This window comes from Trematomus bernacchii, unplaced genomic scaffold (assembly GCF_902827165.1).
Source record: "Trematomus bernacchii unplaced genomic scaffold, fTreBer1.1, whole genome shotgun sequence".
NCBI lineage: Eukaryota > Metazoa > Chordata > Actinopteri > Perciformes > Nototheniidae > Trematomus > Trematomus bernacchii.
Genome location: NW_022987689.1, coordinates 4,718,369 through 4,733,145, shown reverse-complemented (window position 1 = coordinate 4,733,145; position 14,777 = coordinate 4,718,369). Strand labels below are relative to the sequence as shown.

At 42.1% G+C, this 14,777-nt stretch overlaps 1 protein-coding gene across 1 annotated transcript in view; it reads right to left on the bottom strand.

Moving 5' to 3' along the window:
• Positions 1-9,962, bottom strand: part of ptch2 (patched 2) — a 28,894-nt gene extending 18,932 nt beyond the window's left edge. The window contains exons 1-2 of the mRNA XM_034138119.1: positions 9,383-9,962; positions 7,675-7,867 (exon numbers count right to left, since the gene is read on the bottom strand). Of these exons, the coding sequence (XP_033994010.1) occupies positions 7,675-7,867; positions 9,383-9,529 (340 nt within the window). The 5' untranslated portion in view covers positions 9,530-9,962. The remainder of the gene's footprint in view (positions 1-7,674; positions 7,868-9,382) is intronic.
• Between the last annotated feature and the right edge of the window lie 4,815 nt (positions 9,963-14,777).

Below are 14,777 nucleotides of genomic sequence, written 5' to 3'. Positions count from 1 at the left end.
AACTCACTTTACCCTGCGCTGCACTCAATCCTGACGGCGTCATACTCTATACTAATACTGTCTCAAGCTCCTGCCTCTGTCTTCCTCTCCAGCGGTCTCCCCCTTTTAATTCTTTCATTATTTCTCTCCCTCTCTCTCGTTTCCTCACGCTCTCTGCACCTCCCCCAGCCTGTAGCAGGCTCCTATAATTGATGGGGAGAAAAGAAAAAACAAACTATTCAGGCTACGCCGCGAAAGTGTGAGATCAGGTTAGAACTCTTCGCCTTGGAGACGTAGTCAAACATTTCTAGGCTTGGCTTTCAAGGCTTTAATTACTTACGCAGGGGCTTCAGAATACAAGGTCACCTCGTTTATTTGCATTCATGGGTGTCTGGCTTAGTGCATCCCGAAAAGAAAAAGAAAAGTCAAAATGTTCTTGCTTTTCATTCTGAACATCTGGTGCTACAAAAATGTTTTTATAACAATTTATTTCCAAGAAGTCAAAGATTTGGATTAATTTCCTCAAAATAACGATTTTTCTTAAGAGCCAGAATCTGGGTTTATTTGACTTTTATTAAACAATTATCACACTGTCAAGTATATCTGACTTAGTGTAAAAATGGTGCTTAGAGGTACAGATCTCCACACAGATTTCCAATCAAAAAAGTGCTACTACAAAATGGAACCCTTTCCGTTCTTAGACCTCTTTGACATCTGTTAAACCTTTTTTGACATTTCGTATGTTAACCTCTGCAGTGTGGGGTTTTGATCCCAACAGGAACTGGGTGGCTCGGAGAGACTCTGGCTCTGTAATTACAGGCCTCCTGAAGTAAATTATAGCTATTTGTGTCTCGTTCCTCCCATCTGGACCACCCAGGCAGCCAGTCCTCTCTCTTCTCCCTCTCTCTTTCTCGCCTTCTCTCCTCAACCCCTGGTCCGGCCCCAACCACCCAACTCTGAGCTCTGCAACCACTCTGATCAATTCACCGCTCACTCCTGAAGCAACCTTGTCTTTTCTTTTCTTGTCTGTCTTTCTTTCTATCTCCCGGGTTCTCTTCTTCCTTTCCTTCATCTTTCTTTCTGCTTATTTCTCATTCTCAGTCTTTTTCAATCCCCCCTACCCTCTCCCTGCACACAGCCTTAAAGAGACAGTTCCCAGAAATGTTCCCACCCTAGGAAGAAAGCCCCTTTGAGTTTGGATACCCAGGGTTTCAACACCCCAAATGCTGGTTATTATAAAACATGATACATTTTGTAAGATGAAATATTAGTCCATGTTTGGCAACATGATCAACAATAAATACAAAATAATCACAAAATTATCGCAAATCTTTCTAAATCCAATCCACAATTTCTTTCCTTGGAAGTTTTTGAGAAACTCGACCACCATCCTACACATTTTAGCAAACAACTCGACTTTGCTGGGTGAAACATGTGAATCCATTTACAAGCTTCACCACTAAAAGCCCTTTCACAACAGTTACGACATTGGGAAAGTGAAAAGCAAATGAAAAATGTCACAACAAGCCCTGACATGGCTGCGTTTTAAAATATAATGTTTGTATTAACACGTGTTTGTGTGTGGTGTGTGTATAACTGGTTTGAACACTGTACCCTGTCTCCACCAACCTCCGTCATTTCCTCTCCACCTGACCCCCCCATCACCAAAAGATGAAATGTGCGGCTTCTCACATCTGGCTTCTAGGACGGAGGAAGGCCATCTTTAAAGTGGTGGGCTTCAAATATATTCTATTCTCTTCTGTCTTCGTGGCTTACAGGCCTAGTCCCAGTTCCAGGCCATGCTAGGTCAGACCAGGCCACCATCAAAGTTCAGTGTGGTAGATTAGCTGGATTAGGGGGCCTCTGAAAGGCCCCACGCTGCTATGGAGGAAGACCCAAGACGAAGAGGGCTGAAAGTGACATGTATGCTTTTACCTTCTATGTAAAGCAATGGAAGTTACCCTTTCCGAAGCTACACAGGAAGGCAACTAAGATGTAATGAGCCACCAATTTAAAGAACCACCTTTAAAAAAAGAGGTAGCAACAATATAAATACAAATCCCTTGGATCTTCTATCCATCATTAACTATTTCTTTACTTCCTTTCTTCACTGTCCTCCAATAGGGGTCCTTTATGTCTTTAGATTTTCAGTAAAAGAGCCAAATGATGAATTAATTCTCTTGCCCTGGCATCACAAAAAACTCTTGGTCCTTTTGTCAAATGTGGACCTACCAGAATCAGGACTGTGCCCCACTCTGGGTCCTCAGCCCGGTCCTGCCCTATGGCATTCCCTAGCCAGGGCACCGCCTAAAGCCAGCAGATGGGCCATACCTCCATACAAGCCGCAGCTCCAGACTGAATGCAGACCCTTTTGTCCTTCAACCCTTCAATTTCTTTCAGATGTTTCCCAACAAACAGCAGAATAAAATAAAGAGGGAACGCTTTTTTCACAACAGAACCAAATGGACCAAAACTTTCCCAGCCTGTAAAACAATGCCAGAGTCGGCTGTGGGAGGTTGAGGCTAGGGGCAAGAAAGAGAAGCTGGCACTTTAGTATCTCACCTATAGAAATACAGTGTGTGTGTGTTTTTGTCTTCACACGCTGTATCTGTTCATTAATCGTGAAAGACAGTTGTGTCATTTTATGTGGAGAAAATCCTATTTCATGTGCAAACAGTAGAAAACAAAATTGATCTCTCAATGTGTTTAAACTCTGAAGCTCCAACCATCATGAAATAAAAAAAAATAGCTTGAGATCACACCTTAAAAACTGTATAAAACAGCGAAAACAACATGAAAAATCAGTTTCACTTACATTCTATTCAGATGTGCCAGTGGTGTTAGCCACACACATAAATTTCCACCAGGGTTGGCATTTAGGCACTTTCTATTTCCATATGTATAGGCTTGCCTCTGCTAATTATGCTAATCATGGGCAGAGTTGGCCACTGTGAAAAATAGTCACATTAGACACTCCACTGACCGCTAATACTGCTTAATGTGTGGTTGAAACATACATTCATCCCGGCCTGAAAGGCAGAATTTTTCCACGTTGCTGGTCTCATTCAGACGAGAAATGAATTTATTGAGCCCAAGAACCATTTCTTTTTTCCCCCCCAAGTACCAAGAAAATGTTCAGTCTCTCTCCCTCTCTCTCCTTTTACATTTATACTTTCATGGTGTAAAGACAGAGGCAAATGGTGCAAACTCTAAAGGTGACTGGTGGCGCTTTATTTCGTTCAGACCAAAGACAAAGGTTGCTCTGCAGCAAAGGAAGAAAGGGTGCCACACTATATTGATTGAGTTTTTATTATCCCATTTTCAGTTGCGTTGCAGACTTTCTCAGTAAGCATACAGTCCGGTTCCCTTTTTTATATGAGGCTTTGGCAACAAAATAACCAAACAATAGTTTTTTAAGTTATCTCTGTAAATATGGCCACATCAGTACTTGTGTTAAGATTTCTACTTTAGAAATGCAGGTAGTGAGCAGCCTGTGTTCCCCATTTCATGGAGGCCATGTGTCTGTCATATGTATCTATAGCTGCTCAATGTGTGTTTATTTGTTGGGGGGTGGTCTTGGTCTGACTGTTGAAGAGTGTGTGTGTTGGGGGGATGCTGAAAAAGGGGATGGAATGAGGGAGAGTTGGATTGAAGGATGGCGGGAAGGGGGGTGAAATAAACATTTAGAAGTGACCCAGGTTGACTCTGGTCTTGTTTGTTCTCTCTACCAGTGAGGTCCTGGGCCCTGAGCGCTGGGAGTTTATTTATCTAGCTGGGGCACCACCGCGCACTATTCACCTCCAATAATGCCTCATAGAGCTCCCTTTCTCTGTCTGAACTGGGGCGCTGTGTGCGCTCTGATGAATTATAGCATTTACCTGCTGTGCCGCTCTGAGGTTTGTTTAGAGAAACTGCTCCAAACACAGAAATGCCCACGTGTGCATTCGCTCATTTACTCAAACTCAGACGTCTTTTCTCTCATCCAGACTCTTTTTTAATCAATCCAGTTCCTTGGTCTGATTACTAGCTGGCTAGGCTAGTCTCTATGCATTCATGCTATGGTTTTAACCTCCCCCTTTCCTATCCTCTTTCTACATGGCCTCTTTATGGGACATGTGGTGCGCCTGCTATCCGGATAGGCCCTGTCTCACTGCACTCATATTTGGACAGCTTGAGTCTGTGTACATGTCTGTCATGCCTCACCTAAACTATATGCCAAGAAGGATGAGTTTAGTTCATGTAAGAGTAAACACCACCATTTTTACATGGAGGCCATTTCTTTCCTTTCATTTCCCAAACAACCTTTTCAAATGGGTCTTTGTTAAATGGCGATACTATTTATACAGACATTTTAGGGAAAATTCAAGCTTAGGCAAGTAACTTCTCCTCATTCAAACACACCCTCTCCCCGTCCTTTATGGTGGAAGAAAGGCATGAAGGAGACACTCTCACACTTGATGTTTGTTCAAGTGAGACAGGCAAAAACACAGGCAAAAAAAAAGTGTCAGCTCGCCATAAACCTTCAGCCCTGTTCCTGCCCCAACCCCCCTACAGTCTGCTCTCATCCTTCTCTTCTTCCTGCACCTCTCTTTTTACGATCTCTCGCTTTTCTGCTTGTGGACAATGCAGACTGGCTCACACAAACTTTCACACTTTCAAAGATGACAGGCTGTTTAAGCAAACACTATAGAGGACAAAAGGCAAAGCTTCAGCTACTAAGAAATTACACACATTGGGGAATTATAGAAATATAATGTAATGTTTAAATAATCATTTATGTTGCTGAAGGAATATTGTCTATAGTTTAGACACCGTCCAATAATATGCTACTCTGGAATACAACATTTATAAACATTGATATACAGGGCCTGTGAGAGTACTTGAAGGAATTTGGATGGATATCTGTCTCAGATTCCCTCGGTTACTGAGCAGTAAGCCAGAAACAGACCTTAATCCCCCTGTCAGACTAAACACCCTGATACTGTGTCTTTTATTCTCACCTACACAGGTGTGCGGACTGAAGGCATGATTAACCCTTTTACTCTTTTGTTGTATGTCCCCCGTGCTTTACCGAAGACTAACATGTGAATCCTTCAGACAAACAGAAATAAAAACGTATAAAAGTGCCATACAGTGGAAGTATACTTGCAGGTATACATAGTACAGACACCAACTTTACTGGCTTTCATATTCTGTCTCTATCCATCTACTCTCTCAAGGCTCCACTGCTGTGCTCTGCTTCATAGTGTTTTGGTCCAGTAGGAGGGGAGGAAGCAATTAAAAAAGCCCTGGTGGCCTGACTTCACAGAGCAGGCAGACAGACAGGTAGAAATATAAACAGACATACACAAAGCATTGGCAGACAGACGGGCACGCAGTCAGGAAACTCATGCCGACAGACAGACGGCTAGCCAGGCTGTACACCAAAGGTGGCAAAGATGACAAGTGTGCGTGGGTAGTGCGGGGGCAGCCCATAGTATGAATATATGATGGGAAGCATACGACCCTATCTCACACACACACACACACACACACACACACACACACACACACACACACACACACACACACACACACACACACACACACACACACACACACACACACACACACACACACACACACACACACACACACACACACACACACACACACACACACACACACACAGCTAACACCATGTTAGCAGTGTTAACATATACGGTGTCAATTCCCAGATAGTTTATTCTGAACAAATGAGGATTCAAGCGGGAAAGCTTTGTTTACACTGCAATTTGGGAGGTGTCTTATATATCTACTGCAATATAAATTACAAATATTTTACGTTAAATATAAACAAAAAGAGACAATGAAAACGTTAAATCTAAAGTCCCCTTATATAAAATCAGTGTTGTTTATTAGATAGAATGTCATTCCTGCCTATTCTGAATTGTGTGTGTGTGTTTTTTTGTTTTTGTGTGTGTGAGAGAAAGAAAATGAGAGAGCAAAAGAGATAGAGAGAAAGAGAGAGAGAGAGACCTAACCTCTCCTTGTTACCGAACCACTTTACTCTCCATTGAGGCCCTAGCAGCTTTGTCAATGGGCTATTGGTGGAAACAAGGCAGGCAGAAACTTTAGAAACATGGCCACGGCCTCTTAAAGGCACAGCATTCCTTTTCAGACCCCCCTGTTCAACTCTCTCAATCCCACAGCAAAACAACTGGCACACAAATATCTAAACATCTCCTTTACGAGATGGATCTGCCAATTAGCTCAAGAGGTAATCCTGAAGCTTTACACTAACCAGAATGAAACCAAAGAAAAAAGAGACTGTTGAATATAAAACTCTTGTTGCCTTCTTTGGTTGCAAATTCAGGCTTTTGCAATGTCCAGCTAATGGTTTTTGGAACTACAGTACATTAACAAATATTGTTTCTTTAAATTGTGCCTGCTACATGAACTTATTTAAATGACTGTGCAAGTGAAGTGAACACAGCCTCCAAACACTCCTCCTAACACTAGCAGCGTGTGATTTCTCAAACACCTCCACACAGCTCCTGTGGGAGCCGCTTGTCCCCGTCCTCTGGTGACATGGTGGGCTTAAAAAACCCCATAGAGTCTGTTTATATTCACCAACTGCTGTAGCGCTTTTAGAGTGTGCAAAACAGGTGGGTAAACTTCAGCTGCATTCACTTATATTTTTTCTTCTTGTGAGGAGGAGAGGAAAAGGAGGGAGGGGGTTTTAGGGAGGTGGTGCCTGCTTGCCTGCCTGCCTGCTTGCCTCTTGTTGAATGGAATCCAAGAATAGTTAGGGACCACACAGGGAGCTGAGGGGGGGAGGGGTCAGAGCCCTCAAAGATGGCTAACCATTCACACAGTCCATCTGCTGCGGGGATCAGCCCCGGCACTGAAAGCCTGGGGGTTTAAAAGGAATTTGGCCGGTGTGAAAAACCAAATAAAGCTGCCTCTACTGCTGAAAATGTACAGCAAACCTAAATATAAAATGCACGGAGAGAGCGGAAAAGAGAACGGTATCACATCTAAAAGTTTGTGAGTCAGCGTTGACTCACAAAAACAGTAATGCTTATGGGACAGGCGACAGATAGTCAGTCTGTACACGAGAAGAGGTAGTGTTGTGGTGTTTCTCAGGTTAACTGTGACTTATTAAGACATGAACAGACATGAGCGACCCACACTGAGCTTGTAGAATACAATAAACAGTATATTCCCATCCACAACACACACAAACAACTACACCAAAGGAATGTAATACTTTATCCAATACCTCAAATCCTTATATTTTTATAACATTCAATACAGTGATGATAGTGTGGATCATATTAATTTCACCTAGACAAACGTAAACACAACTTGAAACCAGCTTCCACAAATCATATCCTTGCTGCTGCTTCACAGTCTATCTGTCACTGAACATATAGTGCCCTCCCATGGCACTGAGATGACACTAACAAGACCACACAGCATTTTCCCACCAGCCACTTTTGACATTAAAAGTCCAGATAAACAAAAAGGAAAAAACAAGCTCATAAACATTTTCAAACTTCTTCAATCTGACTATTTTGCAACAAAAAGGCAGAGCGTCCATCCATGAATCCAAAACTGAATCCACACATTTATGCCACCTGACGGATGTGTGTGAGAAACCGTTACAACATCTTTACATTGCTGAAGTGAACAGAAATATCTCAAGCTTACCTTCGACCCATAGCTGTTCGATGTCCGTTTCGATGGCTGCGACTCGAAGCCCCACAGACAGAGCTCCGAATACTAAGAGTCCAATAAAGAGGACCTTCCCACAGTGCCTCTGGATGTGGCAGCCCAGAGAGAACAGGAGGGCCTGGAACCTCGCCCGGATCCAGAGAGGAGCTTTCTGACCTACCGCCTTCCCCTGGATCAGAAGCAGGAGGGAGGGCGAGAAAAGGACAGAATTAGTATCACTATGTTACCACAGATACATAAAATATCATTGCACTACTGTCTGCAAAGGCTTTCATGCAGATTGATCTCTATCTGTGTCTCAAATGTGAAGGAATTCTGAGACATCTGATTAAGATATAAAAGAGTTTTCTGTGTGTGAGGTTTAAAGTAAAGCTTGGTATAACATAAGGACATTTTAAGGTGCCAACCACAGATTTAATGCCAGTGCTGTCCTAACACAAGTTTGTGCTCTTATATTCCTGATAAAACTGTGTGTATCGCCTGAACTCAGTCCAGGTCCTGACAGGTTGTCCCCTCACACCTCTCATATAAGACTGTTTAATCTTCAGAGTTGTGGCAATAGCAGTTTAAATGTACAAAGAAACAGCAATGAAAAGCAGCTTAAAAACACAATTTTCATCCATGCAGATCAAACCCAAAACATAATGGAAGCAATAATGAAAATGCTGATTATATTTGCAGTTTAGACTTTATCAAAGTCATCTAAAGGTTTAAATAGACACCTTATATGAATCAACATATGTGTGGCAAATGTAAAATTGATAGTTTATGGAAGAATTGGGTAAGTGAAAGCCTTGTTCAATAACATTTGCATGAGTATAAACTGAAGCTAATGAAGTGGTTATAAATAAAGTTTCAGCTGAAATCCATCCTCCTGCAGTGATCTACATTATACCGGGTTTTCCTCTAATTTGTAATAGATCTGTTAAAATATTGACTTTAGGGCGAACCATTCAGTCCCTGTGCTACAAATGTCAGTGCTGCAGAAGACATTGCACTGGTGTTGTGGTTTCTCTCAGCAGTGCTGAAACACGTCCAAGCATCCGGGCGGTCCAAAGATGCTTTGTCAGATCAAACTCAATCAGTGAATTCCTTTACAGGACCCACCACATTTCCAAACAGACCCCGGGCCAGTGCGCTCTCCGCTGCCTGCACAAAGCCAAAAACACGCACAACACGGCTGGGATATGGGAACAAACCCTCACTCACTCCCTCCCGGTGGCTCTAACAACAACACTGAATGAGAGTCTGCTGTCCATTCAAAAACACAGCAAAGTTAACATGCTGCCAAATATGAAACTCCTGTTAAGTTGTTATCACTTTATTCCAGGAGGGTCCTCAATATGTCATGCCAACTCCACTTCTAACAGGTTTTGTCCCAGTAAACATAAAGGATAGAATAATATGCTTTCTTATCACCCCTCATTACAATTTATTTAAATGTGACGTTAAGTTATAACAGTTATAGTGAGACACTGCTGTTTCGCTGTTGGCTCCCTCGGGTGCTCCGGTGGTCCCCAGTTTGGGAGCTCCAGCTACACTACACTCCCATATGTGCCCTCAACTCTCCATTAGATTACGGCTAAATCTAAAGCTGACTTTAAAGACTTTTCATTCACATTTGCGGAGTGAATGAAGGCTGACTGCATAGTAAATCCACACCAAACTGCGAGCATTGTATCACCTTTGAGATCTGTTTAAGTGCAAAAGCAGCGTGGCAGTAGCTGGGTCTCCGGAGTACGTCTGGGTTTGTAGGCGGCTGGGAGCGCGTATAACTCGGGGGTAAATCTCCATAGACGCCGGCCCCTGGGACCCCGCGATCCGAGGCCATAGTCCAAAGAGGGTGAATTAAACGGGGCGCAGAGCGAAGCGACAGAGAATCGGTGCGAGTTCAGAAAAAGCGACAATAATCCAACATAGAAGAGGAGCGCATCCAGCACCGCCGGCGACAAGTTAGAGGAACGTTTTCTAATCTTCCTTGGAGCCAAACAAGTCTCGAAACTCCATCCCAACATTATGCGCCGAAATCCGTATAGATCCTTCAGTCTTCATTCGTCCCGATAGGTTGTGAGAAGACGTCTCAGAGAGGAGTAGTAGTAGCCAGTTGTAGTAGTAGTAGTAGTAGTAGCCTGTGTCTGAGACGCCCGTGTCAAGTCTAACTCCGATCCCGTAGCGGTAACATTTGGAGAAGTTCGCCTCTCGGCAAATCCTGAAAAGGGAGGTTTGATGGAAAAGTGCTCCGGCTCCCATTGGCCAAGGAAGAGGCAAATTACTTTGCAAACATCGCCTATTATTAGCTGCTAAGCAACAGCTCACCAAAGTGGAGAGAGAGGGGGACCACCCAGGCTGCTGCTGCCTGGGCTGGAGGGAGGGGAGGAGGAGGAGGACGGGGGAGGAGGAGGGGGAGGGAGAGAGGAACTCTTTCAATAAACTCTGCACAGCCGCGCACACACACACACACACGTGCGCGCGCACTCACGCACACAGCTTGCTGCCTGCCCGCCTCACTTGCTCTGTGAACATTATTTCCCAGTGACTGGACCCTCCAGTTAGCAAAGGAGAAATCGCACATGCCATCTATTGATATCACAGCCACATGCACGCACGCACACATATGTTCAGTTTCATCAGTAAAGGGCAATCAGTTAAAAAAAAGGTACTTCAGCAGCTTTTTAGAAAAGAATGTAAACATGTCATTAATTTTTTTGTATGGGAGAATAACAGATCTGTCAACACTTTTCATATCACTTCAGGTCATCTCGTGCGTGTGCAATGATTTTTTTGAAGTCTCACATCTGTCATAGAACACCCCCCAAAATAAAAAAAATTTACCCTCTCATGCCACCAGTGCAGTTTGTTATAGGCAGCTGTGAGAAGAAGTGTGTGAGTAGGGTTTTGGCGCTAACAGCTGTAACCTCAACTCTTGTGGCCAAAAGCTTCTAAAAGTAGGTTGATAGGCCTTCTTACACCCTAGAAAATATAACCTCTCATCCCTGTAAAGTTACCCTTTAAAGCTTGCAGGAATTGCTCCACACATGCCTCCTTTTAATCGACACCTTGGAGCTGCCTGGTTCAGAGTGACACCCTTATCTCTGTGGAGACTTTTGGAACGTTTCCATGTCACACCATGCATGATTTCAAGAGTTCAGAGAGCAGTTCACCTAAGAACAACATCAAAAATTGAAAGAAAAAGAAAGAAAGACAGAAGGAAAGAAAGAAAGGGGGTTCTTAGACAGTTAATTTTTCTAATCTCTCTCAAAAAAAGAAGTTATGAGTGTTTTCTAATGAAAGCCCCCATTGGCCCCACTCATGGCAGTATGGGGGTGAAGAAGAAACACTTTGCCAGATTACACACATCATTGTCTGCCTAAACTCAATCCTGTGCTGATGCGGCGAACATTTCTCAGGTACTAACTGGTGCTAATTCAAGGCCCTTTGGACGACTGTAAAACAATTTGAAGCTGAAGTAAAGCAATTTGAATGTAGGTGTCGGTGCCATAAGCTCTCTCTGTTTGTGACCGCTACAGTAGGTGCACGTTCAACTGATGTAACAGCCATTCCATCCAACATCACTCTGTTTACATGGGATGAGACAAAGGACATTATTGTGGATGTGCAGTAATGTTGCTGACAGTGGGCTGAGGATCTCCATCATGGGAAATACAGCATAGTGTTTTATAATGCAAAGAAGAAAGTAATGAGATAATGTTTAAAAATATGTATGAACTTTAATGTAGTAAGCAATCACAAATCAAGTCTACCTTCCCTGACGTTGTTTTCACACTCAGATGAATTGAAATGATTTTGTGATCACAGTTGCAACTAATGGTTATTTTCATTATAGAAAAATAATAATAATTCTTTGCTCTATAAAATGTATGAACAGAGAGTTTATCACAAGCACAATGTGACTTTCCAGCATGCTCAAGTCTGAAGACAACGATAAAACAAGTAAAAAGAAAATCAAAGAAGCTCAAAGAAAATCAAAAACAGTAAATATTAAGGTATACATGTCTTACTTTACTATGGCCACTTTCACATATTTCCATATTGAAATTAATCTCTAATGCCCAATATTAAGTATAAACCACATGGAAGGAGAAACACTTCATTTTTAAATATCTGTCAGGATAAAAACTGAATGACTGCATGTACAAAAGATGAATTTAGTCCTTTTTGGAAACTGTTAAACAGTATTCAACTTGATATGCATTTTGTTTCCAGCTACAACAGCGCAGTAGGTCATTAAATCAAAAACTATCTGTGATTGAAATAACATACAATGTTTAAGTTGTACTTGGTTTATGCTACTTTGTTTATGCATTTATCTGACAGTTGTATATACTATACTTTGCATGTTAGGATTTAATTTCATATGAAAAAACATAATAGAATACGCTGATTTAACTACTTATGGTATATATAATGAGCTTTACCTCAACTGATTAAAACAATAAAAACAATTCTATTTACACATGGATGCATCATTTTTAACAATCTGATTATAATATTTTGGGTTAAGCACTTTTACTTTTGATAATTTAGATACATTTGTTGATAGTTCTGAATTATTACTTATGCAGGACATAGGACAATGATTCATTTCTATAGTTCTATTGTTAATTTTGTATAAGGGAGGGATCCGAAGAACTTCTTCACCACTGATGACAGTCTTTGTCATACAAATCATATAAAGCCCATCTCTGACATATTGTTAATGTTTCCTAAAAATCAGGGTTCACAGTAATGACAACACGTCACCAGTCAGTCCACCACTGGTGGCTAAATAATCAAAACTTTCACGGAGGCTGGGATAATAAATACCTTAAAAGGCTCAAATATCTGTGTAACGCTCTTTTATCGGTTTTGATACGCTTTGAAGTCTTTGTTTCAGGTCTTTATCTTCATTGTTGTTCCTAGCGCTAAGTAAGCAAATGTGGCTGAAAATGAGCAATATTATATATTTTAAGGCTGGTTACAAAAAATAAACAGAGTTGCAGTTTTTAAGCCTCAAATGTCTAAGAAAGATGTTGAGTTTATCTTTTGATGTTTCTTTGCAACCAGTGCCTTATTTGAGCAACAGATATGAAAGGGGGAGACAGGGGGATGACACGCAGAACATGGACCCGGGGCGGTTTTGAACCCACGTCCTCTGCTTGTGGACCAAGCCCCAGAACATGGGCTGTCAGCTCCACCAACTGAGCTATACGACAGCCAAAAGTGGAGCTTTTCTGCTGTTCTCTCTTGGTATATCCTCATAAATCATGATGTAAACACTGACTTGATCTGCCATCTATTATAGACCTTCAGTGTAGGATCACAGGAACTGTTGCTAACTTCTCCTTCACACCACACAACAACATTAACCTCCTCATCCATCTGTTCAAACGGAGACCACCAAATGTTCTTATAACCCGCTCCTGATTCTAGAGCGCACTGACCGGCCTGTATTTACGCCTTGCTGGACCTGGGTACAGTCTGCCTGGACTGGGTTGGGTCGGGTTGAGTGGTAGAGGGAAACCGGCAGCTGGAAATGGGAGCTAATGTGGAATGTGAGGAATTGGGTTGTGTAGTAGGGGGCCCCTTCAAGCCTAACAAACTCAGGGAGGTCCGAGGCCTGGTCTGGAGGCCTTGGATAAATAAACCATCTGAGATGACCATGCGCGGTGCAGATATCTGCCATCACACCGCCCCGGTCTCCAAACACAAACCGCCCAAGCTCTTTCTCTCTCCTTCTTTCCCTGTGTCCCACTTTGTCCCTCTCCTTCCATCCCTCCCTCTATCCTCTCCATTTCTATCTCCTACATTTGTCCTTTTCACATTTCAAATTGTTCTTTTTAACACCTTCATCTCTTGGTTTTGTCTGCTTCTCTACTCCTGCTCTTCCTTATCCCTCCCCCTCTATCTCCATTCCTGCGTTCATGTCTCCCCAGTGACTCCATCCATCCATCCGTTCATCCATGCATGCATGGCTGGCTGTCCGTCCGGGGTTCTGTATGTGCTATAGGCAGCGCTACGGAACCGCTCTGGCACTCAGCAGCCGAGACGGCCAGGGTTCAAGCCCAGAGAGTGTTTATGTATCGAAGAGGGAGGCAGTGAGACTGCTCACGACTGCATTTCTTCTTTTCTCTCAAAAGGAGTAAGTAAAGATGGCCGGGAAAGTGGACAAAAAGGGTGTTAAAATATATGAATAATGTTTTAGCAACAGTGATGGTTGAAGTTAGGACACATATTCATAGTGAGGTGAAAATGGAACCACAAAAATACTGCAGGATATACCATTTCAAACTCAAGTGCTGTGTATCTGGGGAACATTTAGGAAGTTACACAAAGAAGGGGCATTCCCAAAAAAGGAAATATTTCTGAGAGAAATTGGAAACAAGATTACAAACTTAACTAATTCAATTTCTGGAAGTGAGAATGTGTATTATAAATGACAAAGCATGACTTGTTGTTGAATGTTCTTTTACATATTTTGATTCTCACATGTACCTGTCTCCAACAACAAAAAAGAAAAAAGGTAAAAACCAAATGTGTACAGTACATGTTAGTTAGCGCAACACTATATCAGCAGAGGTTATCTTTATAGCCCTCTGGTTTTCCCTTTAAATGTTGAGTCTTGTTGAGCAGTGTAAATATGGCATTAGCTTGTCCTCCTATATCAGTTACTCGACAGATATTACCTGGCCCCACAGCTGGTGCACGTATTCACAGAAAGATATCGAGATAACAAAGACAACAATAAATATATTTCTAAAAGAGACTTTCTGATCTATGTTTAGGGTTGTCCAACATGTAAATACAAATAAAACCTGAAGCTTAGATGATGTGTCTCAAAAAAACAAGACAGAAATGCATAAGGGAATATATCTGAACACAGCTTTGAATCTTTAAATCCTAAAACTAAAATGTGTAAACAAATAATTTTGTATGCAGGTCTGGCATAAAGATAAAGACCCTATCCACATTATACAATCACTAAGTAATCTGAAGGCGATTGAGGTGGTATGATGATAACCATTTTTCTACCCTGTCATTAAACCCTGTGTATACTTATCTATGTGTGAGGGCAACTTACA